The 26,739-nt window shown below is 41.6% G+C and overlaps 1 protein-coding gene across 1 annotated transcript; it reads left to right on the forward strand. All coding sequences in view use genetic code 11, as the record gives it.

Annotated features, from left to right (window-relative positions):
• Positions 1–697: 697 nt before the first annotated feature.
• Positions 698–26,349, forward strand: EGR_06235 (Tyrosine-protein kinase Src42A; the record flags this gene model as incomplete). The annotated part of the gene is made up of 11 exons (XM_024495484.1): positions 698–829; positions 1,378–1,898; positions 2,252–2,373; positions 4,985–5,166; positions 10,137–10,474; positions 10,567–10,636; positions 11,181–11,291; positions 13,612–13,744; positions 20,429–20,769; positions 23,997–24,098; positions 25,879–26,349. The coding sequence occupies 11 exons, from the start codon at positions 698–700 to the stop codon at positions 26,347–26,349; spliced, it is 2,523 nt and encodes an 840-aa protein (XP_024350115.1).
• Between the last annotated feature and the right edge of the window lie 390 nt (positions 26,350–26,739).

Raw genomic sequence — 26,739 nt, forward strand, 5'->3', positions numbered from 1 at the left:
TTTGTTCTTTTTCACTTGCATTGGTAATTTAGTCAGCCAAACCAAAATGTTACCATTTTTGAAATGATTTTGTTAGTATGCTGCATCCTCTCCGGACTTCCCTGAGGACGAAGGAAGACAATATTTGAGCAGAATATGTACCGAGCACAGTGGTGTTTAAGCTACTGGCATAGCCCGAAGGCCGGCCAGCATAGCGAGGTACAGGGAGGCAAATTCAAAAGTTCAAAAGTCGCTTCCCATTAATACCAAGGGATAAACCACCATCGTGTTAAAATACACCCCGCCAGTCAAATAATTAGCCACTTGTTATTTATCCAATGTCTGCTACCCTAGGGTCCTTGGGTTCCGAGGCATGTAGTCGCATTGTCTATCAAGCCCTTCTGTTCACGCTTATTTGCCTTTTAAAACAATTTGTTTTTATAATAAAAAATTTTACTTATGAACAAAAAGACTAATTACATTTGTAGTTTAAGCAAAAAAATTAATAGTTTTGCCTAGTGCCAATGCAGCAAATTTTTGACGCAGCAGTAATTGTACACTATTTAGGGGTCCCTTATTCTAGCCTTTTATTTTTCTTGTTTTCCCGAGTTATATATTGTTTAAAAGGTTGACAGCGGTGAATTTGCGTCCTGCCGCAATCGCCAGGCTTATTGGTTGAGTGCGTTTTCGGCTAAGTTCTAGCCACTTATGAAGATTCATGGGCAATCGCTCGAGCATTAAGTCTAGCACTGATATGATAGTTCCTCGTTCATTCGCTCTACCTAGACGTCCAAAAATGGGAAGTGGCATTCCTCAACTCCCTAATTCCCGCTGGAAACCTTCTAGGAGTGTAAGATTCTGTTTCTTTTTGTCCACACTTTGACATATTTTGTACCACTTTTTTGTTGCTAAACCCTTGTGTTTTGTAATACGCATTCCGCTCTGTTTACCATATCCATGCAGTTAAGGTGCTTAAGTCTCGAGCTGTCCAAAGATTAATGTTCTTTTTTAATGCGCATGGTGTTTTGTATTCAAGGCAAAAAACGAATTAATTTTTTGCGATATAATATTTTTCAATCGCCTTAAAATTGGTTGTTTCTGGAATTTGATGCTAAAGTGTTGTCTTTACTGAATTTGTGGGGGTTGTTGCCATGTTTTGCATATGTACCTTCTCTTTTAGTTTTCAAACCTATGTTTTTGTGCACTTTAAGGCTTTCGAATGGAATGCGTTTTCATATCGTTATACACTTTGTGCCGAAAAGTCCACAGACATGTGTAGCAATCATGAGTTTAAATTCTTTGCATATTTTAACTCGGTTGACGATAGAAATCCGTTACTCTAACGTTATATACTGATGTATTTGCAGCCCCCTCTTTTTTGGTAATTTTAATTCCTAGAAGCAGAAGGATTGCGTCCCATATGGGAGTAAGCCCGAGATCTCGCCCCACAAAGTGGCCTACGGGAGCTCCACCTACATGGCACGGCAAAATCGAATGCACACCGTTCCTTACACTGCTGATCCCCTTTCTCATCCGGCCAATACAACGGCTCCAACTGTCACACAGACGACGATGGCGATGGCGGCTGTGGGAGGGTGTCAGACCACGCCTGCCAGTCGCCCCATTTCCCTTCCTCGACCCCCTGATGCCTCGTCGGTGGGGGCGGTGGCGGCAGCTCCTCCTGTCGCCTCCCGACACTCCACCGGCGACACCTACCGTCGATGGAGCCAGAAGTACGTGGCCCTTCACGACTACACGGCGCGGGTGGAAGATGACCTCTCGATTTTGAAGGGTCAGCACTTCTACGTCATAGACCGGTCGCAAGGCTATTGGTGGTATGCTAAATGCGCCGCCACTGGAAAAATGGGCTACGTGCCTTTCAATTACCTCGCTCCCATCACCAGTCTCGAGTCAAATGAGTATGTTTCTCCCTCTCTTCTCCTCCTAGGCTGTTGTAGCTGTAGGTCTCTTTGGTGAGACTGCTTTTTGCATTTATGTGTATTCGCTTTTCTCTCCTCATTTGAATACATGATTGAAATGAATGACTGTAAGACATCAGAGGGACCTAATTGGTTCTTTCCTATAACCTTGAGTTATCTATGAATGGTTTAAGGATGCTTCTACCATTTCCGACGGCATGTAGATTGCGTCCGCACCATTATTGTTGTCGTCAGTAGGACAGAAATGTATGATGTAAAGAAGGCTCAGAGATGACGTCCTTAAATCTACTAATACAGCATGCTAAAAGCGGTTTTTTGGTAACTTTCTGCAGGTGGCACTTTGGCGATATGCGGCGATTAGAAGCAGAGAATTGTTTGATGATGCCAGGAAATGACCACGGCTCCTTTCTTGTTCGGATTAGCGAATCCAGAAGCGGGGAATATTCGCTCTCAGGTAGGGCAACTGTCGAGCAAATTCTTTGTAACGGCTCAACCTTTATTGTAATCATCGATTTATTTGTCTAAATCTGTCGAAGTAGACCCTTTTTGACGCTAAATAATTGCCATGTTTTGCTATTTCTGTGCATCGACACTTAAACCTTCCATATCTATTTTCTCCACTTTTGATGTTCTCAATGATGAATCGGGATTTCATCTCTGATCGGTTGCTTGGATTCCTTGATTCTCATTTTATTTTCTCAACTGTTTCATAATCAATCTTATGGTGATAAAACAACTAGATTAATTGACTTGATTTCATAAGATGGAACCATATTTTACCTAAATAATAGAACAAGTTGGATTCTTTGTGGTTTTTTGACGAACTTTCTCAGGACTCTCTTTTAAATAGCTAGTAAGTGGGTGATCCTTTGGGTTTCCTTTTGTAATTGTTACTATTCTTCTTGATGGATAACTTCGCATATTTTGAAACTTTGCTATGAACATCCTATTTTTTGTTCAGTTTTAACGTTCTTTTTTAACCTGGTTCATGCAACTATTTGCCAAGTAATAAGATCACAATGTTCCGATGATTAAAGTAGTACCTCAATGTGTGCGCACGCCTCGGCGCAAAACACCGGCATTAAGCCCGCATTATGGACGTATTAATACGTTTCATGTACTTTTCCTCTTCTACCATCACTTCTTCCCTCAAGCACACCCGAAGGTCATCTTCACTCCGCCTCGACCAATAATCGCCTCCCTCTAGGTTAACCACCAACCAGCCAATGGGCAACCTGAACGATGAGCTGCTTCTATCCACCAGCTGATCTTTCCCTTCCGTGGTCAAGGTTTGCATGTCTAAGATCACGAACCCCTTTTGAAAGGCCATAAATCCACCTAAATTGTTGGGGAAACGCCTTTGCGTGATTGAACACCTGCGTGTTCAGGAAATTCAAGACAAATAGGTCAAAAAATTCATGCTCTCCGACTCTTTGTGGCAGAGTTCCTCCGATTGATAAGGGTGGTTACCAAGATGATAGTACAATTCAAATTTAATCAAAACTTAGCTGGCGATGCAAATAGCCCGGTGCTTCGGTAAAATAGGCGTCGAAGATTTCAGATGTACCTCCAATGTCTTTAAATGCGTTTGTGCCATTGTTTGATGAGATTTTCCCGAGATTGCGAAGCATTCCTACATTTAAATTGGGGTGTCAATTCTAAGAGAATTTGAGTGTTTAAAACGATCTGTGCACAAAAATAACTCTCCATTCGAATGATTATTTTCGTAGATTTTCTTTCCAGTTGGTTGCTCACTGTTGCAATCATTGGTATCCAAACCCTGGTCACATCTTTTTCGTCCACACGTAAAACGTGTGCGTATGCCTTTTCTCCATCTCTCCGAGCCGTTTGACAGTAAAAATCGTCTCTAATGTGTGCGCTTTCTTCCTCTTGGCAAACGGAGTTACGAGTATGGAAATGCTGGCAAAAACTAATTTTTACATGGTATCTGAAGCACTGCGGCACCCAAAGACGTTTTTAAGCATGAGCTTGGAGGCAATTTTTCTAATAGGATCTGTGATTTCGGTAGCAGAGATGATAAGAGAAGAGTCGAGTCGCGAGGGACTGAAATGACTGCTGTAGTAAAATACAATTAGAATAATTATCCCTTTGCCACAGTACCGCAACCCGTGCATGCATTCCTAATCATTTTTAGGTTATTTCAGAGTGAAAATTTGCCTCTTATCAGCATCTTCACTGCCATTTTACATTCGGGGCGGCGTTTCCTGGTGCTCCATTGCATTGCTTTAGGCACGTAAACACTGCTCCCTGCAAATTTCCGTGATTGCGATCTGTCCCAGTTTGGTCCTTCACAGTACTGTAGTCTTCTGCTAGCTACTAGAAATTATCCCAGGTCTCCGCAAAGGTCACAGTTTTCTCGTGGCAATTGCAAAACCTATTGTTTTTTTTTCATTTGTTTAATGAAAAATCCGTTTTTATTGTAGTATTGCAGTATCTAGTCCCCTTACGTTCACGCTAATCTGGTCTAGCCCCAATGTGCTTTCAATTTTTTTGTATAGAACTCAGTTTTGGCTTGCTTTGTATTTGTCACGTTCGTGTTTGGTTACCATGACATCTTTTTTTTAAGTAAAGCTCGACGACTTACATCAACTGAACAGCATTTAAATAAGCCTCGATCCAAATCCCTAACTTGTTTCTAACTGGGGAAATGCCAAATAGTTTGCTCGTAATCTGTGAGTCTCTTCATTCCCTTACCTTGCAGCCAGGCCTTAGTGTTACAATTTTTTTACTGAAACCTACTCTTAATTTTTCTAATTCTACCACCCATTTGAATGGTTTTGATTGGTCTCCATTTTAGACGAGAATAAAACTTTAGTTCCGAAAACAGTGCGGTGCACTACAGAATTTTAGCGCCTGAGGTCTTCCTAAAGAAACCACGAGCCATACGAGTCCAGAATAGATTTAGTGATATCTTTGGGAAGGGCCTAGAACCCCTAGTAGGCCCTAGTAGCACCAATATGGAGGCTGAATCGGAACAGATTGGCAAGGCCCATGTAATCACATATCTAACTAAAATCAACATTTTGCATTGCCTTCCTTTGAAGTACGAGACGGTGATGTGGTCAAGCACTATCGAATTCGATCACGACCCTCCAGAACAAATCCCGAGGTGCGACGCTACTTCATCTCACGCCAACTTCCCTTCTCCAGCATTCAACAGCTTGTGGAACACTACATGAAAAATCAATCCGGCCTCTGTTGCGAACTTATTGCCCCCTGCATCAAGGTATGATCTTCTGTGTGTCTCCTCTGATCAAAGTGGATATGGTGTAATTAAGATTAGGGGAAGAATTTTTTGTCTCATTTTTTCCATGAAAAAGAGCAGGAGAGTTTGATAGCCCTAAGTTCAATCTCATCCTTCGGGCAAATCTTGGCAGACGCCTCTCTTTTGGTTAATTGGCTGTCTGTGGCTCTTCTCACATGGTCCAATGACCCGTCGGTGGGGGTTGGCTGCGCGAACAATTTGTTACATCTGTCATTAAAGTAGAAGCTACGGCTGCGTGGGTCCCCCTCCCTCCCCCCTCACCCCTCTACATAGGGGCGCAAAAGGGGGCCTGTCCCCCTGAAGCATGCGATTATATTGTAGATGGCGCGATAAAAAGAACGTTACTCACCTTCATGACGTTGCCCAAGTGACTCAGGTGGATTCCCTGACTTCTTTCGTCACTTGAAAGATTATTACGTACCGTCCTTTCCCTTATGGGGTGCGACTTAACGAAAGTTTTCATGCAAAATCCGGAATAGCTTTGATGAATCCTGTGTGAAATTTTAAGAGGAATCTTTTCAGTTCCACAGAAACGAAAATGGTATGGTTTAGAAGTCTTTGGCGATGTTAGCATCTTCCATATCCCTTCTATTCAGCAGTATTTGGTGTTTGCTTCCCAAAATATTTTGTGTTAGATACCACATCGCACTGATACTTATATTGCTGATTAAAAAAATTTCCCCATATTTAAAACCAGAGCAGTCCCTTTTTATACTTTTTGATTAGAGCAGCTTTTCTAACAGAAGTTGAGGGGACGAAACTAGCTCAAACAGGGAAACGAAGCAATGGGACGCTGAAAGGCGATTTTAGTCAAGATATGAGAGATAGCAAAAGCGCCTTCGGAAAGAATTTCACCGAAGTGGCCACCAATCAGTCAATTTCAGCATCTCTTGACGGTTGGGCATTAGATCAAGGGAGAACGGCTTTTTTTTCGGAAATAGCGCGAGAAAATTTTGCAAGACCACCGAAGACTGCACAAGAAATTTTATAACCGTCGACGAAGAAGTCATAATATAAGAAGTTATTGAAGAAGCAATTTTCTAACGGCGCGCTTGTAAATCATAACATGATTTAGATTTAACTTTGTGGCAAGTCCTCATTTAATTTAAAATCACGATCAGAGAATCAGGTTATTTTCAAGTACTACACTTGCTTTGTCACGTGTCCTGCGTAATTTGCATCATGAACGGTATTTTTGAAAGGCATTTTGAGCTTTTTGCAGCTGCCACTGTTGATGCTGTCATCCTAAAACTGTCAAATTGCTTCCCCAGTCGTTTGACATCGTCGTTGCGTTCACGGCTATGCATGCCTTTTATTTTCCCATTTGGTCAAGTAGTTCTAAAGCAACAAGTTTTTTATTTTCATTGAAGAAAAGAGTTATATATCCGCTTCCTCTTCCTTAAGATCGATCAAGAAATACTCATTCCCTACCATATGTTGTGCAATAAACAGTCTGCCATATTTACAAATCCTTGTGAAAACTTCTCACAGCGTCTTTGATATTTCATCCGCTGACCGTGTGGGCTCATTAACATCCAACTGCGTAATAAAGAGATTTGGTCGGAAGATGCGAATCCCTAACCAGCTGGATTTTATGTTGTAAAAAGAACCGATTCCTTTCTATTGTCAAGCTCTTATCTATTAGCATGACCTCGGAGAAAAAATTAATTCACTTGTTTCGTTTACATGCCGCTCACAAGGTAGACTGGCACAGATGTGTTTTTTAGGGAGTGAGGTTAGTTATGTCTATTTGCTGAACACCATCCCAATGTTCTAGATCGCTTTCGAGACTGTCATATCCTCTGTTCGGACACATCGAAAGATTAAGAACGCTGTCATGTCACCGTCATTTGATGCTCTCCCTATCTGATATCGATGCGGCAGATAGTGCTTCTCTGTGTGGACTTTCCATGGGAAGGTGTGTAGCTCTCCAGTCGCCCATGCTGCTGCGGCAGCCGCTGTCAATGCCGTATTTGCATAGTATTTGCATTCGCTGCGCAGTAGGCAAGGAAATGCATCCACATGCACACACACCCTCTCATGATTACTTTAGTACCTGAAATAATATCATGACATTTGTGTGCCCTGTCAGATGTCCGATTAATTCACCGCAGTTTTAGACCTATAGGGTGTGTTAAATTTGCGTGCCGCTGGTTTGATGTAGCCGGTGCTTTTCTTAATGCTTCGTATTGGCGCTCTTTGTTAGGAGTTTCTTAGCTTCGCCAAGTCTTGAGCGTTCATTCCATTTTGTTGAATTTTCCTTGTTGAGTTAAGGTTGAGATTACCATTATAATTGTGTGAGGACGAAAGTAGACATCATGCTAGCAGAGAATATGGATTGCCGACTCATAGAAGAGCTGAGGGGTTGCTGCCATGCCCAGGAGGCCATGCCGCCCAGCGGAAGTACAAAGGCGGATACTTAAGTGACCACGAAATCAAAGAGTTGAACAAAAAATTAAGGCATTGTATTAATCCCTTAACTATAAAAAGGATATCTTGAAAACTTGAATTTTGGTTAATTGTTTGGGCTTACAGCTTTCGTGGATTTTTTGTTAAAATGCTTTTTATTCGCGGTGATTCGGTGTCTTTGCTTGGGACCTTAAGGTGATATTTCGGTTTACTTGTGTGTTGGAATTTTTGCCGCGAAACGCAAGAATTTTGTGTTCTGCACGAAGTTTTTTCAATCAGGCTTTTGCATGATATTTTACTTGAGGTGTAATTTGATTTCACTTAACATTACCTTTAAGCTAATACATTCTAAATCATGCCCTTGTTTCCCCTTTGCTGTTTTTTCGGGCTAACATCATGGCATTAAGAATAAATAACGGGCCGAATATCGTTTCTACTAAATAAACCACGAAACTTTATTGAATTTAAGTAGATTTTACAAACTTTGCAGACGTTTAATGGTTCCCCGACTGCCGCTTTACTTCGGCACATTGGTTGTAAAGGCTCCTACTTGGTGGTTTTCGCGAGGTTTATGGAGGTCCATTAAAATAGAAATCCATATAGCCGGCGTAGATTCCAATCTAGATAGTTGGCATCACTTTAGTGTGGCGTTCCGAGCCTTTTCTGCAAACGAAATATGTCATAATGCTAGGGCCGAAAATATCTTGCTGACGTACAGAAGGGCTGGGGGGCCCTACTGGCATGGTCAAGAGGCCATGCCGCCTAGCGGATGTACAGAAGCGGAGCCTAAAGTGTCTGTAAATTAAAACGAAGAGTTAAACAAACAGCCCATCTCTCCTTTTGATTACCGTTCGCGACGCTTCCCTTGGTCTACTACCCGCGTCAGCCATCACAACGTAGCAGGTGCCGTAAGAGAAACACTCATGACCCAACCGTGTCAGTCATCGAATTTGCATGAAACTGAGAAGACTGCCACGTTACTGTTTCCTCTTGGCAATTCTACTGGATCTAATGTTTTGCCTTGTTTGGGAACTGTATTGGGGAGAGGCGAATGTGTGGGCCAGCTCGGATATCCATTGCTAGTCGTAGGAACACTGGCCTAAGAGCGGAGTCAGATAACAAAGGACGGGATTTGAAATAATTCCATGGGCATAAGGTTTTGCATCAATTCCACCCTGGCGCTTTGTTCTCACTTCAGTGCTCCCTAGTCATATCTATTTGGGCTCAACCCAACCAGAAGAGAGATGGAGGAGTTACTCCGTGTTCACTTCTTTGGCATCTTCGCACAAGTACCGTGGACAGCTCTGCAAATAATCGTTCCGGATGTTTCACGGCCAGTGTTGCTTCAGTTGTTAATAGCATTTCTGCAGATCAGGAGACTGGGGCATTTGAAGAAGGCAGACGTTATTTTCAACCCTTCTGTTAAAGGTTGTCACAGATTCTCCTACCCGAAGGTGTTTGTCCTATAGGATAGCGTTCGGTTTTCTCTAACATCAATGTAGCGTACCAAAACTTCCTGAAGACGAAAGAAGACATGGTACTTGGGCAGAACATTTGTTATCAACGCATTGAGTACCTGACGCTGCTCAGCGGAAGTACAGAAGTAGAGCCTTAAGTGGCCTTTAAGTTGAAATGAAGCTATAAACAAATAGTCAAGGTATTACATGACCCACTTCGCCGGTATGTTTGATAATAGAGAAACACGTTTGCGTTGTCTTAGTTGAGATAGCTGTTGTTATTGAGCAGAACGATTTTAGTCGCGCTTTCCGAAATCTGCTATAGTTTATACACCCTCGACTTATTAATTCTTCAGCAAAGTACAAAAGATGCTGAATATGATTTTCTGTTGCCTAATTATTTCTCCGTTGATTGGGTGGTATTTCGATACAAGTAAGACAAATCTGCAGACATTCACTTGGCGATTTATAAACGCAACTTTGACCTTAATGTTTTCCGACAGTCTGGCGTCAGCAGCTTGTCTTAGATGTGCGGAGGTGACTCCTCCTAGACCAGTGAACCTCATAAAATCGCTTAATCATATGCAATGAATAAATGAATTTAGACCTGGGGCACCTCTTTAAAGAAATATGGTGAAAGGGAATGCGAAGATAGTCGTATAGTTATGCTGCGTTGGTCAAACATCCAATGCACCTTGGTATTTTATGCACAATTTTGTAATCTGGATATCGTGTTTTTTCGAGTGAATGTACTGCTATGAAGTAAAATTACCAAGATCTCCTACTTTTGTAATGTTCTTGAAATCATGATAGTTGGATTCGCTGAATTCGTTTATAAGGGTCCGAATACATTCTTTTACACTCTTCTAATGAAACAGCATTTCAATCACCATATATGAGCTCCGAGATAATCCAATCCCCTGGTTACTTGGAGTACCAATCGCGTTAAAAACTGTGTGCTCATCCTCTCTCATTCACAGATATCGTAAATGGTGACTTAACCAAGCATAGGTTCGTAATCTGATGTCGTCTTTTTGTGTTTGCATTCGCCTTCTTCGGCTGTAGCCCGTTCATCCCGTCCCAGTTGGTCTTTCACACAACACAGTGGACAAGTGGGAGATCCCCAAGTCCTCCGTCGTTCTCAAAGAGCGTATAGGAAAGGGTCAATTCGGTGAGGTCTATAAAGCAGTCTGGAATGGCACCACTCTGGTTGCTGTCAAAACACTTCGTGCAAGTAAGTCGTCAGTCCTTTTCAGTTTCTTTGGTGGTACCAAGGTCATAACAGTCAAAGAAGTCGTTGCCTTGGTCAATATAATGTTTATATTGATAGTAAAGAGGGAATTTTTGGTACCAAAATTTGGAGTCTGGGAATTTTTGCTGCGGCTCCAGCCCGTCTTCAAGGGGTGAGCCATGTCATTTCGCCCACTTGATTGTGGTTGACACCTCGCTTCAATCGTGTGATTAGCCCTTACGAAAACTTCATTAATGCCATTAGCTGGAGCCCGAACTACCAAAAGCCCACTCCTTCAGTTCGCTTTGACGCTTTATCCTTCTGCACCATTTTGGTATTCTCATCACCCGAAGTTTTTTTTACTTGAAAATCCTAAGACGGTGAAACCCGCACAGTCAGTTAACGTTAGGGCTGTGATTAATCAGGACATGGACCGATCCACAGCCTTTACATTCAGGTTCCTTGTAACCTCCTCAAGTGCTGCTCTTCTGTTTTCACGAGTCAATGCTAAGGTTCTTTGTTCTTCATGAATGCAGCTGCAATCGACTCTGCATCTACTGCCTTTGAAGCTATTTACAAATTTTTCTCTATTTATCTGAGTTCAAAGTTGTGTTTTGCAGGTCCACTACCCTCGAATAACTCCGACTCCGTGGTAGCTCTGCGTCTGACAGTCTGTGTAGTTAGATGCTTTGACCTTTGCTCTGTCCAATCTAGCGCATGCATTTTTGTTCGCGATTTCGCCTTCTTGAGGGTGTCTTGATGGCGAAATTCAATCCAACACACGTACCAACGGTGACGGGTGTGTAACGCAGTCCACTTTGGCCCAGTGAGTCACTCGGAGTGTGCGCGCACGAATATTTGCCTACTATTTTTAGTAGGAGGTTGGCTTCTTTTCCGTCCCTCGCTGCCTTTCTACCCATCTAGCATCTAACAACGGTCGCGGTGGTGGTGATGCTGGCAGTAATAAGAGGCAAGAACAGAGCAAGACGGTCAGTTTAAGGCGTAGAACGAAAGTCCCCCCTCTCCCTCATCTACTTTTGGCTGACGCTGAGATGAGGCGGACAAGGTAGTGTGAAGCCACTCCCTAACTTGTTAGGCTACCGTGAAGTCAGTGTATTACGTGGTAGCCAACCTAATGACTAAGCTTTGCAGTGAGGAGCATCTTCTGTTTTGCTTGTTCTTTCTCTACTCTAGTTGTGCTGAAGATGCCTATGCTCATGCGGTCTTCTAACTCAAAATTATTTCGTTTAAGGCTTAAAACTGGCTTACAGGTTGTATCTTCATTCTCCTTTTCCATCATGAAGCCCGAAATTTTCATCATTGGCCTTTTTGCTACCCATTTCTCACTACCATCTTCTAGAATACTATTTTTATCATCGAGGTAACTGATTTATTTTATCTCATCCTAGGGTACTTATCTTAGTGCTCGGAGCCCCTTTCGAACGTCGTGCTAGAGTTAGTGTGAAATTTATAATCTGCCTCGTTTTTAAACGCCTTGAGGTCACCTAAACAATTAAAAAGGATGATAAGAAGCATTTTTTCAGATCGTTAGAGCAATTTTTATCCTTAAAGGTGAAGAGTAAAACATTCATCCTGCTCAACATTAATGTGATAATCATCAATTCAGTTTTTTGTTCTTGCAATCGAAATTTCCTCCTTTTTACAGTTTACAATGCAGTGGAATTCGTTTCATTCCGAAAAATACAACAAATGCCTCTTTGAATTCTGTCTTTTTCGAATTTTTCAGTAATTTATCTTGAAATAGAATACAACCCATTTTAAAACTCATTGAACTGGTGAAGAGCATTTTAAAAACTCAGGCGGCACCAGTACCTATACCGCAGATGCAGTTTAAAAGTAAACAGCAAGCGAGTGTTAGTTCATTTTGCCCAATTATATCTTCTTATAGCTTTTAAATTGGCAATTCATTTTCCTTTTTTGGCAGTGAATCCAGTCCTGAAGTGCATTTGCATGGCCAGGATAATTGGTTCTCCTCATTCCACTTGGATTGCTTCAATTTGCAGAGCAGCTCTGTGGAAGAGCTATTTTGGGGTCAAGCACGCATTTCGTTTTATAATCCTTCAATGTGAACAGATACCAACATTTCTCAGGGGAGAATCGACCGTTGCATTGCCATTACCGCTAATTTTCCGTTTAGAGATTCAACTCACCTCGTATCAAAAATATCACACACCCACTTTGTTTTCCACTCCGTTACTCTTCTTGCGGCACGATTTGGTAAAAACAGTCTCAATAAGCCGATGAAGAGCACACATCACATATTTGTGTCGCTCTGAAATGGTTAGGGGTGACTCAAAATTATATTATAAAATTATATATTATATTATATATTATATGTATATTATATATATTATATATATAATATAATATATTATATATTATATTATAAAAAGGCTAAAAGTGTGCTTTTAAACGGAATACCTGATGAGATTCCACTCCTTCCACCCCGTCAAGCCTTGTTGATGTCGGATCAACTTATTGTTTCTCCTTCCAGAAGGCATCTTGGCGTGAGTCATTCCAAGCATGTTTGGGGACGCTACTCTCCTCATCCCCTTACAAAGTAAACAGAGCACATAGTGGTGGCATAGTGAACAGTCGACTAGGCTGGAGCTTATCATCACCTCTCCGTGCGATGAAACTCACGCACTTTCTGGTAGTGTATGTAGGGCAGCCGGTTGTTTGGACCTCCTACCGTGTGAACGCGAGTCTTTTGTTTAATGTTCGTGCAGTGCAGTGAAGTAAAGTTGTCATGTCAATAATAAATGACATCTACCGGTAATCTCCATTGTGAATACAACGTGAACTTTACATCATTTCGTGCGTTTGGGTATTTACAATAAAAAAAAATGTCTGGTAATTGCTGGATAGTGTAGAATTTGACTGACCTATCCACCGCGAACAAACCGTATTCATAGACAAAATTGATGGAGATGTATCTGGTTTCTCTCTGCTTGGATGTTTTATTTATGAGAAGGGTTAATAACAAACCGTTCGTCATCGTTTACGATGTGCTTTTACATTCAAGAAGGAGAGAATTGTGTTTCTACTACGATAGAAATTTTCTGACTTAGCGTGTGTTTTTAAACAATTTCAGGCTTTTTCAAAATTTCTCAGAAATAGTTTACCAATTCTTGTTGCTACTTACAAATTCTCGTTTCATTTTTCTGCCCCCGGACGTTTTTTATGAAGCCTATAGATGGGAGGCGGTCCCACCTTTATTTTATCCCTCGAAAAGGCATCGGTTTTGTGAGCGATTCCTCTGCGGGATGCACCACAACTTTTAAGCAGTCACGGAAGACGGTTGCGAGGTGTGATTTTGGAAGTTGCCTCATTATGAGCACAGGAAAGGGACGGAAGGCTATTGACAGAGCTGTTGCTGATGTGGGAACTAAATCGCAAGGCTTAGAAGCCTCGCTTACATGTATGTTCCACTACAGTATCCTGACAATACGCAGTTTCCAACATGTTTTATCAATAGGAAAGGGTGCTCCGTAACTTCTTTCTGTGAATAAATGCTAACGATGATTTGACTTTTTCAGGTGAGAAATGATTTTGCACACCTCTAAGGTAAGGAAAAAATACCCATCGCAGAATCATGGGGCATTTTACTTTCGGTAACTTTTTTTACCCTTTTGGCACTTTTTGTCGGAGTTGTTTTTAGGTGGTGTGGCTATCGTCACTAACGCAAGCGAAAGATAAGTAGATTTTGTTTTGTTGTAACCGCACAAGGAAATCGGTTGTTTTACTGCAAAACTTTACCCGTTTTAATTTCCACTCCCGAGTGGTCATTTAAACTCAGGAATTTTTGGGTGCTTTTTCACGTTTGTCCAGCGGTCAGTTTCAATATCGCGCTGTTAAGGAATTGTCTTTCTTGTATTCGATCTGTCCTTATTCTCATTCAAATTTTGTGTGTATCCAAGAATGGGAAAATTGTCAGGTAGTGCTGCTTGCATCCAATTTCATTTCTTAAACACTCCGAGCCGTTTCCTAGTGGGTAATGGGCCGGAAATTGGTTCTCTGCTTCTCCTCTTGATTGGTCACTAAATTTATGCTTTTCTCAAAAGACGGGTGCAAGTGATGCCACCTTGTTCCATTTTTCATCAAAATTCTGGTGTTACTGGCTTACTGCAGGTATGCGGAGGTGCGTGATTATTCTCGACGCCTGGTCGACAAACAGCGGCTATTTTCCTTCTGCAGGTCATTTCGTGACGGTGTAGATGACGCTAAGTTGCAGCAGTTCTCTAACTTCCGGCCAAAATTTTCAGGATTCCTTTTTGCCATGGATTCACATACATCTGATTTGCTTACTTAAACATTTGAATAAAAGCTGCCCACCAGGAAGTATTGAGAGGAAGCAGGTTTTTAGAATCATACTAACCCAGCTACGAACGCGCATATCCTCTTAGCCTCTTAAATCATTTGCTCGTTTTCTTACGTCTCATTTTGCACCTTTCCTTGACGAATAGTGACTCAATATTTTGTCGTAAATGGGTGACTGCAAACATTACCCCCCATAGACGAATTGTCGCCTTTTTCGTAATACGTCTTCGTGTCCATTTCTTTTTTCTCTATTTTTTAATGCCATTTTATGGAGCTTATGGTCTTCAAAGTACAATGTTATGATTGCGAAATTTGCTTTATTTGTTGGCCGGATAGGAGTCGCTTATTTCTACTTTCTCCGACATTATTTTTGTTCACCTTGATAAGGAAAGTGTAGCGGATAAAATCATACAGTACTTCAGCTTTCATTTACGCTGTATTCGCATGGTTTCTAGGTCTTAAAATATATTTGAATTAGACTTGTTAATGTCGATGAGATTTCGTAGCTGATGCTCTTCAAAGAAGGATAGATACTGCTTGTAATTGGTTGACTTGGATACCTGTTAAAATTGCCCAAACAGCAGAGAGCTTCCCGTACCTTCTCATACACTGTCCATCTTCCAGGTTGGGAAAAGGTTAGCACTCACTACACACACATTTACCTCTGTCTGTGTGTGTTGCGTTGATGCTTTAATCATAGACAAGAATGGACTTTGTCCACGCTCTTTGCAAACGCTGAGGCCCGGAGCGGTAATAATGTGCAACTGCGAGGGCAAAGGTTTTCGCCTCTTGACTGTACTACCTTCGCACCAGTGTAGCCACGTCAAGTCGCCCCCGTCATTTGCATTTGGCAAGCAGCACTCTATTTAGTGATTCAAGATCTCAAGGAGGCTTGCTGTATTTGTTTTTCACCTTCTTAAAACTGCATGCATTGATGTGGGATGTAGTGTCTGCCCAGGTTGGGAGTCCATTTGCTGCTTATATTTCAGAATCAAGACGAGTATTTCGTCCTGACCGAGGGTTTATTTGTTTGTTTACATGTGCCGAAAAAGGAGGATTTTTTAAACGAATCTTAGTTGTGTTGAATTCTCTACTTTATCCATTTTCCATTGCGTGCCTTTTGCAACTATCCAAGTATCAAAAGACTGGCTTCTGTTCATAGACTTACTGTTCGGGTTCATTGGCGAATTGGTTGACTATGTCCTTTAGCGTTCTGGTTTATGGTGGTGGCAATTAGATCCGGGACCAAGACAAGCCAAAACAAGATCTTGTTCATTCACGCAACCCTCCCCATGGCAACAGTTGCTTTGGCGTCCATTAATCCACACCCACACCCAACGTGCACACACGGGGCTTGACGATTCTTCGAAGGACTTTTGAAAAAATACCTTCAAACTGGTTCTTGGAAAGGGCCTAGTCCAACAAGGGGCCATTTTTTGTCTGATGAAGCAGTTAAATTTAGCTTTGTGAGGGTGCTTTGTCTTAAGTATTAAAATGCCGCCTGTATCAATGCTACGATTTCGTATTCAAGAATTTCAGTACTTTTTCTTAACTAATTCCCTTTACGAAATGTGATAGCTTCAAACAACATCCATGATAACTTTTTGTATAATCAAAATAGTTTTTGACGTCCCTCCGGCTTGATTTGTGAGAATAATTAGTGTTTGCTAAGCTTTGTCATGGTCTGAGAAGTGTAAACTCGAAAACTATATGGCCTTAAAAGATGCCATAGTTCGAATGATCTCATGTCGTCTTGTTTAACCGCTTTTTACATCTTACGCTTCTGTTTGCCAAACATTTGTGCGAACTTTTGTGTTTTGTTGTGCTTTTCGCACCACCGAACGATTTTCAGATACTCTGGGAAACATCGCTTTAATTCAACTTGATAGGCGTTGTTTTTTCTTGACCTTGAGAAGTATCTGTTGACGATGTGACCGTTAGATCCAGAACTCCATTTTTGATAGGTTGATCTGATTTTCGCACGATACTTACGCCAGTTTCCAACCTTTAGGGAGGCGCACCCGCCAATAGTATGGTTCATGTAGCTCAAACTAAAAAATTGCAATTTTTAACAAATCCAAGTTCTCATTCAATTAGTTTATCTCGCCGTTCTAGTTTAAAGTACGCTTTGAAAGCCTTTTTCACAAATGGCTTGTCTGTGTGCCCAAGTTCATCATTTAATTGGTAGTTTTCCATCTTGCATGGCAATTTGGACATATTTTCCGAAACAAAACTCCTAAATACTTTGCCTTTTCTTTCCTTAAATAAAAGTTACATTACTTAAAAACACATTGTTCATCTCCCCTTTGTGCCTTGACATTTAGGTTCCCCGTGTTGGTACCTTGATTGGTTCCTTTGGCATTTTGTTAACTACTTTTGCAGAACTTTCCACGCATTGGCATCCAATGCCTCCCCTCTTCGTTAGACGCTTATGCACATTGTACTCTATGTGTTGTACAATTAAAGCACGAAGTTTTCTAAGCTTTGACTATTTAATTTTTGATAGCATTACGTTCACTTTGTCCCAAGTCTTGTACCTCAATTTCTCGCCTCCAATTATTTGCTGCTTTTCTGTGATCCTATGGTATCTAAAAAGGTATACCAGTAACCTAACAGAAAGTACACTTAATGTAGTCCCAGCTTTTTTTGAACGTACATTTGATGCCTTTTTTTCCTTTGGGTCACTTGGTTTTCGCCACTTACATTCTCACTGCGCCTCTTATCTGCGTGCAGCTATTGTGTTATTAGCTATTCTAGCAATCATCCTCTAGGCAGGAGGTGAATGTGTCACCGCTTACCTTCTCCTGCTCTTTCTTTCAAATTTGGGATTGCCATGAGATAGCAACGAAATCTCGTTTCCACGTATCGGTATTTTTGTTAAACATTTACCAACGTGTCCAACTCTGAGCAGCCACTATATTCTTTGGTTTTTTTGGTCTAGTTTATTCCCCTCAGCATTGTACCATATCTGTGGTGAATAAATACTTCGTGAAACACAATGATGTGCTACAGAAGCAAACACCCATGAATCAGTGCCTTTGGTTTTATAAAAGTGGATTTTATCTTCCGAAAATGTTATTTCATACTGCCTCATATCGTTTAAGTAAATTCACTTAATTACCAAAGTAATGAAGATGCTTTTGAAGATATTAGGTGCTGTTACTTATGTCCTTTATAGGTTAAAATGTTAAGGGTCTGCCTTTCATCATATCGCTTCGCTCCTACTCCCTTGCATGTCCACTATTCCTTTCAATTATTTCATTTTTGGAACTCTATGAGGAAGCAAATCTTGTTTAATTGCATCAGAAGCCTCATATCCCAGGGGGCACATGTGGATTGCTTCTTTCTACTAGTGGTTCTCTTGCACCTATCTACCAATTACTTCGTCAATCTATCCGAGGTTAGCTTAGCGAAATCGCGCTATCACTTTTTGAACAAACTTCTAAAAGTTTCATTCTAACTACAAGAATTTGCTTGTGTCGACTAAGAAAGATCAAAACTCCCCACCTTACCGTCCATTGGCAATTTAAAATTCATCAATTTCTCAATATTTGGAATCAACACGAAATGTCAATGCATACGCTTTTACCAATTGAAGAAGTAGACACAATTTTTCGAATTCTTTACCGGCGCTTTTTATTCTTACCATACCGTAACACTTATGCACCCACGGTGTGCTTTTTAACCTTCTCCGCTTCGTATTTGGGCTCGATTTATGTTTTTTCCCATGAAGTGCCATAGTATCCAAGTAAACACATACATCCTATACATAACATATGACTAATCACTTTTCCCTACCAAGGAAAGGTGAGAACTAATTATTTAGTGATACGACTTACCTTTATCGGCCAAATGGCTTGAAAGTATCCACCCACGCCACGAACAAGCGAAGAAAATTGTCAAAAATATAGAGGTTCCTCCACAGAATGTAGACATTGCTACTCTTTTTCGCTTCCAAGTAACATTGTCAGTGTATCAGTTTTGCCTTCAATGATTCCCATTACGCATTTATTATCCTTTCTCCCTCTTTCAAGTTTAAAACTACTACGTGAAAATAAATTTTGATCAAGTGCATCGATATCTGCATCACCACTTTAAAGTAGATGGTCGACAAGATTTGTTTTTCCCTAACACCGGCCTACACAACCTCCACATTTCCATTTGCAATTTCCACTTTTTTTTCCTCCACTATACGAGCGTTGATCCCTGGATCTAGCTGAGATCGTTTCGGCTGTCGAGTTCGCTATAATGTTTTGTGAATGATGCCTCAAATATTTCTCCCTCATAAACTAACTCAAAAATATCCCAGGTCCTCCCTCGTGTCCTTTGAATGCTTACTATTGCCTTCATACTTTCATGCTGGCAATTGCTGTGAAATTTTGTGGCGTAATTTTTTGAATAGGGCAAAGTCCTATCACTGCTAAGAAAGAGGTGACTACCAAGTTCGTGAAACACCTTATCAACAGATTCAACTTTGGTGGTTCTAGAGCACATCTTCATATCATATTCTTTAACTTTCTCTTCTCTGCGGTTTTAGCTTTGTGTTGCGTCCGTGATCGGTAAGTGTTCTACAGAACATAAGGTTGTCCGATAAAAGCACTATCATTATGAGTGTCTGCATTTTAGGTTTATCCAAATCTTTGCCTCAAAATCGAAGCAGATGAACCATGGAAGTTATTCATAAAGCCAATCCGTATAATTGCCGCTTTTCTATTTATATCTTGAAATTATCAGTGCCGTGGTCTAGCTAGAGCTGTTGTGGTGGTAGGATTTAAAATATCACCCTCCGAGCAGAGATTCAAATATTTCGCTATAACTGCGTCCATAATTTTCTTGTCTCTTGGGCTAACACGAAGGTGTCAAGGCTTCACTTTCATGTCTTTGGGTGTTCGAAATTCCTACATTCTATTTGCTTTAGCAATCAGGCTAGAGCATTGCGGCATGGAGTATAAACTTTTCAACTCCAACTGAAGAAATTACTGCTAGTATCAAAATATTTAACTCTGAGCGTATCAGAAGTGGATTCGATATAATGGAAAACAAATAAATGAAAATGTCTAAGATTTAGTGTGAAGATAACACCCATTCACCGTGTCACTTTGCCTTTTTACACATCTTGAACCTCAAAGACACATTTTGTAAGCAATTTTATTGCATTGGTTATGCGCATTCATTATTAACTGTATTCCATGCAGTGGATCTGGATATTTTTTACTCAGCTTGCGCTAACTGTTCAAAGTTGAAAACATTCGTTTGCATTCATTGTTTAGCAGGCAGGTTGATCTTTTGTCCGATTTCACTGCACGGCAGGTTATGCGTTGACCAAATCTCTATGATTGGGTAGGGGTTCCGCGTGCTTACTGGATGTCCACAGCACTGCGTGACCGCTGCCGTGATGGGTTGCTAGTCGCCACGACCGGGCTCACTACTGACGCATAGAAGTGTGGCAATATTGTAATGTTTACACGTCTCAAGTATCCCAATGCTGAGTACCTCACATCCTCAAATGTGAGAAAATACTAACGGCTTGTGGTTTTGAACATTCGTTGAAAGAAAGCTTCATCCACCACCACATCTCTTTCCGTGTACTGTTTTCTGTCATCTTTACGAATGGTCTCTGGATTTGTTCACGAAATTTGCGTTGGCTATCACAAGTAGTAGTGCAACGCATAGTACCTCTACAGTGAATCGAAAGTTTCTCCCTAGACACAGTCAAACGGACGGTTAACAGCCTCTCATCCTCACCCGGTGGTTAATTTTGTTTTCCATCATTTTTCTTTCCTAGACTTGTGCAATGCGGAGGACTTTCTAATGGAAGCGCAGACAATGAAGCGATTGCACCACCCACACCTTATCCAGTTGTACGCGGTGTGCACACAGTCGGCGCCGTTCTACCTCATCACGGAGCTCATGTCGAAGGGCTCCTTACTTGCCTTCCTCCAGTCCGCAGAGGGGCGAGCGCTGGGTGTGGCGGGCCTTGCGCTGCTTGCGGTGCAGGTAGCCTCCGGCATGGCCTACCTCGAGTCCCAACGCTACGTGCACCGCGATCTCGCCGCGCGCAACTGCCTTGTTGGGGAGGGCAATGTTGTCAAGATTGGAGACTTTGGCCTCGCTCGCATGATCCACGTGAGTGTCTGTGCTCTCGCTGCACGATATGTTCCTCTGCTTCCCCCTCTGTGAGGTCTTAGTTCACCACGTTTCTGATGACGGAAACGTTATAATCTCTAGGGTCTTCAGGCTTCTTTCTCTAGTTTTTATTCGAACTCATCACTTCTCATTGGCCCAATAGGGTCTTCTGGTTCCTCATTATGTTCCATCATTCTCCTCAACTAAGCCTTTCGGGATACCTGCGACGGTTTCCGTTGCCAATTTTTCTGTAGCTGATTCTACCAGAATCATTTTTCTTCTATTTTTCCATTTTAATCTCTCGGCTGTTTCGTTTTTTCCTCGGCCTTCACTCTGGCTGCTTATTTTTTTTAGGATAGGATCCTCTGATCCGTTGTTTTTATCTTGCCCTCAGCAGTGGTTTACCCTTTCGAAGTATGACGTCTACATTTCCAAACTGTAGGTAGCTGAAATGTCGGAATCAATAAATTCTACTTTCTCTACACATTTTCAGTTGCGGTAAAGGCACATCTGCAATACGTTCTGTCGTTCTCCCTTATCAAAAGTTTCCCCTTTTAAACTCCTGCTATTGATAGAATGTGAAACCTATCCATAAAATCAGCCATACGATCGCTATTGTCCTATCAGCAATCTTTAAGACCCCCTTTTTTTTCACTTCGGGTGTTGAGATTTCGCTCTCATTAAACAGATGGCACTTTAATGGTTCCCTTTGTCATACTGTCACCAACTTTTTATCTTTATTGTCAACTTAAAAATGCAAATTCTTGTCTTTTACCCCGTTCTTGATGGTTCAATGTTTTTTTAACTGTTTTAGCCGAAATACCTATAAGAACTTCTCCACAAACACCGAAACCTCATTTTTAGTTGAAGGGTAGAAACTTCAACAAAATCGGTTTTGATCGTACTTATAAAAGAACGGGCTTACTTACATTTTTCACCCTAAACTTGGTCTCATTCTTTTCCTCATTATTTCTATTCCGTCTTGAGAATTTTTAAAGCATATTTTTTTCTAGGCTCGTTTCATTCACTAAAAATAAATAATTTTACGTCGCATGAATTATTTAATGTTTGTCTAATTTTTCAAAAGCGAAATGAACTTGTTTTGTGACCGGTTTAGGAATGCCCAATCGTCATAACTCTTGGTTTCATGTCAGTTGAAATGACTTTTCAAATCGACTCGATGGCCACTTTTTAATGACTTCAAAGAAGGCAAGGAGGCAAACTGTCGATGATTTTACTCCATCGGAAATTGTAATGCTACCAGAGGAAGGAAATGATTGTTTTTTTTTCAAAAAGTCCGTCATGAAGTTGTGGCACTTAACTTCTTTTTTTGTCTCCAGTGCACTTGAACTGACAAGATGTTGACAAATTTTTAGCTTCATTTTAGATATTTTTTATTTGTTTGGACTTTAAACATTTGTCACATGTTGCTGTAACTACTGGATGAGTTTAAATACCACCAATTTAGTGCAGGTGAATTGTGTACATGAAGTGGTTTAAGTGTCTCTCACTCCTAAGTTGCATAAATTATGCATAAGAAGGCGCAATTTCCTCTCTACTTACCGGTCGAAGATTCCTACCACTGCTTTAACCTAACATGGAGATAATGGATCATAAAGTTTTGTCAAACTCGGTTGGACAGGACTGCAATTTACTAGCACTAAATTTTGGGGTAAGTTTCATTACTTCTACTGTTGCGACAACTCCCTCCTCCAAAATGCTCATTGCTCTCATTTACTTGCGAGTAATCTCCCCAAATTTATCAACTGTGCAGAAATCAATCGCAAGTGCTCTGGGCTCCGTTATCCTAACGAACACCACGAGACTTCCCTGAAGACGAAAGAAGACATTATATTCAGGCAGAATAGGCATTACCGGCACATAGAAGGCCCAAGGGGCTACTAGCACTGCCCGAAGGCCATGCCTCTCAGGAAAAGAACAAAGGTCGGAACTTCAGTAGTCTCGAAACCAAGACGAAAAGTTAAACAAACAATCGACGTATTTACATATATCATCTCTTCTTTTGAGCGTCGCCCTGGCGCTCCTCTTGGTCAACCTCCTGCAGCTACCATCACAACGTAGTCGTCGCTCTAAGGAAAACCACCCGTGAACCAGTCGCGCCAGTCATTAAATTTGCGTGCATCTGAGTAGACATTTGACTTCAACATCACTGGTCCCTCTTGGCAATTCAACTGGATCTGGTGTTTTGTCCTGTTTGGGAACTGCATTGGGGAAAGGTGGGGATTTATCGACCATCTCGGATGTCTATCGCTAGTCGTAGGAATACTGACCCAAAAGCCGTCATTTAATAAGGGACAGGGTTTGAAATCGTTTCGTGGGGATAAGATTTCGAGTTTTTTCCTCCTTGGAACTTTGTTCTCACTTCAGTACCATCCAGGCTATATCTATTTGGGTTCTCTCCAGCAAGTAGAGAGATGGAGGAGGTACTGCGTGTCTACCTTCAAACAGGTACTGTCGACAGCTTCACGGCTAGTGCTGCTTCAGTGGTTCTTAGCATTCCTGCAGACCACTGGACTGGTGTAGTTGTCGAAGCGAAATGCCATTTTCGGATTTTCTGTTAGGATTCGTCACTGCTTCTCCCATCTGCGGCGCATGCATCTCTTCCTTCCCACTGAGGATATTCGCCCTTTAAGGTAGGGTTTGCTTCCCGCTGCCACCAATATAGTGCCTCGAGGCTTCTCTAAGAACGAAAGAAGACATTACTGGGGCAGAATATGTATTATTTACATACGGAGGGGCCGGGGTGGGGGCTACCAACATGTTTGGTAGCCATGCCACTGGTCAGGGACACAATAGTGAAGAGTTAAATATACAATCAAAGCATTGCATGCCGATTATTGTGCAGGAGAGGCGATAGGTACAGCTCATAAGTATTTATTATGCCATTTGATTATTTCAGCATTCATTACTTTTCAAGTGGAATAAAATGTTTATTATGAAAAAAGTGTGCTTTCCTATACTTGAAAATGGTGCAATTCAAATCACGCTTATAAAATTTGTGACTAGTCATTTATCTACGTTGCAAATTATCAGCCTTTTTGTATGCTCTCTTCACCTCTTCACATAGCTAAGGCTACCAAGTGCATAAAGAAAAACTATGCGGTGCCCAGGGCTTCCAAAGTAGCGCTTTTTATTTTTGTAATTCAAAAAGTTGTAAATGGACTTTCAATTGGTATGTTTTTTTTTTTAATTCAAATCGTGTTTAGGATAAGCTAATTGTTGATCAACCGTTTTCTGAGGGTGTGGAAAATCCGACACCGGCGTGGATTGTGCGATCACTCGTCTTATTCACTGGGATTGGGCCTGAAGTACGAGCAGATCTTTACCACACCAGAAGCTCTGCATTCCACCACTTCCCCTCTCTTCATTATCACCCATTTGTATGGAGAAACGGTAGTCTGTCATACTACGATACTGTAGAATAAGAATTCATAAATGTTTCATTGCGATGGTAAATGTGAACCAATTTCACTGCAGTACATTTAATCACAAGTTAAGAACTTGCTCCATAGTTCTAGGCCCTCAGGTGATGAACATGATTTTATGGCTTGGCTTTATGTTCATATTGCTACCTGTCGGATGATCACCACGGGTCCTATTCACTGGAGCTACTTTACTGCCTTCACGTACTTGAACCACGCTTTTCTTCGTACTTCTTGAAGATGAGAGATTTTATAAATTCATCGTTTTCTTCGTAACAGTACTGTCCTCTCAATAGTCGATGCATTTCACCTCTGAGCCTCTTAAGGTATTTTATTTACACATGTTCTCATTATGCAGACATGAGATTTCATCTTCGGACGATTCCATCCCTTTGATCAGCCACCGTTCCTGCCATGAAGTGCTCTAAATTCAAGATATCTACATCTTAAACCCATAAATGCATTGCTTTAGATTGTGTTCATTATTTGACGGTTTTGTTGGTAGACTAAATACTAAGTTCTCCTCCAAATGCCTTTAAATGACGAATTGTTCGGTCTTTGCAACAGCTCTTACATTAGTCTAGTTGCAAGTCGGGTAAAACGCTTTTCTTTTATGTATTACTAGGCCTTGCGTAGTACTTTTAAGCGACCATCCAGAAGCGCTGCAACAATTTTTATTTTGCAGAGCAGAAAACGGGTAAGGATTTAAAGAATGTCGGGCGGGTAACTGCGTTACATGGCTGATTACTGTCTGGAGGATCATCGCATTAATCGACAAAAACTGTTATTCTAACATGCACTTATAATTTAACAGCATATTAAGCCGCTTGGTGGCAACTCATTGTAAGCGTCCAGAAACAGCGCGCCTTTATTCTCGTAGTACAATAGCATCGATAGCTTCCACAGACCCGGAGATTTGAAATTACAATGACGTGGCAGTCGTAGCTACGGAATTCATGCGGGTTCCTAGTCGATTCCAATGGTGCACATTGTCGTTGTAATTTTGTGGCTATGGTGCAGCGTTGTTGTTTGAATTTGCTGGATATAAAGTACCAACGCTTATTCACAACCTTACGTAGGGTTTGGTGTAGTTACGCAGATATTTAATTTGAATGTTGATTTGAAGAAGATCAACAAATATCTTTCCAATCCTGTAGTTGTTCCCTCAAGCATGTCTTGCAATAATGCTAAAAGGTTTCGAACCAAAAGCTTTAATGACTTGATCCGCGTCACGATCAAATCTGGATTGACGTTCATTTTCAATGTGCTCTCGAAGCAACAATTTCCTCATTGATATCGCACTATAAATCCAGTACCGCGTGATTCCACTTTGTGACGGATCGGTCGTAGTGTCCAAGTTATTCGTACGAGGATTCACAGGGCCTCTGAAGAGAAGCAGCTGCACTGTAGCATTGAAGGCACTCTAAGCTTTGCACAAGCGGAGAGTGGGCTCAGGTCTACTGTCATCGAAAGCTGATTTGCTCCGATCTGATGGCAGCTTTTCTTTTAGAAAATATGCAAGCCCTGATATTCTTTGCTTTTGACGTTCCAGAGAGGTTGTAATACTACTATCCAGCCATGTGGAAAAATTATAAGCATAATTGATGAACGAAGTCAGGCTTTTAACACGAGACGTTTATTTTAGCGGTATCCCATTGCTTTGCAGAATCAGGAATACGTGGCGCACGCAGGCGCACGTTTCCCCATCAAATGGACGGCACCGGAGGCAGCAAACTACTCTCGTTTTACCACTGCTTCTGACATCTGGTCCTTCGGCATCCTCCTGACAGAGATAGTGACCTATGGTAGAGTCCCCTATCCCGGGATGCACAATGCAGAAGTGTTGCGCCAAGTGGAGGCTGGCTACCGAATGCCGGCGCCGCCAGGGTGCCCTGTGGAGCTCTATGATCTCATGCTAGAGTGTTGGGCTGCCGACGAGACTGCGCGTCCCTCCTTCGCCAGCATCCATGGGCGTCTACAGGTCTTCTGCGAGGAGTGGGACCGCCCTGCTTACCGCGATCCCGCCACCGCTACTTCTGGCACCGCTGTCGGAGTGGGTACCACCTCCGAGCGGTGCGACAGTCCGCCACCCCCCCTTCCTCTCTACCGTCGCCATGTCACGGCACGTCAAAACTGAGTCCTTGTTCCTAACTTTCCCCATCTCCCACACTCTCTATTGTACATATTTCTACCTACTAATTTTAATCATGCCTTGATTACCATTAGAATATCACTGATATTGTGGTTGAGTGTTTGCGTGACTAATGGGTTTGTGAGATCCTGGAGTAATTTTTTTTGTTAGGATTGAAAGAAATGAATAATGGATCTGCTAATTTGTAAATTGTTGATTCTGGTATGAATGGATGATTAGCTGATTCGATGGCCCTGAAATGATTTACAAAGCATTTAATTAAAATACCGATCATAAGGAAGGAAGCTGAGTCGCTCAAGGTGTATGATGGTTGCGACCGTTTGACTGACGAAATCTACACTGGTCAACCTACGCCATGGGCTGAATTCGGTAAGT

This window comes from Echinococcus granulosus (assembly GCF_000524195.1).
Source record: "Echinococcus granulosus chromosome Unknown EG_S00053, whole genome shotgun sequence".
NCBI classification, from domain to species: Eukaryota; Metazoa; Platyhelminthes; class Cestoda; order Cyclophyllidea; family Taeniidae; genus Echinococcus; species Echinococcus granulosus.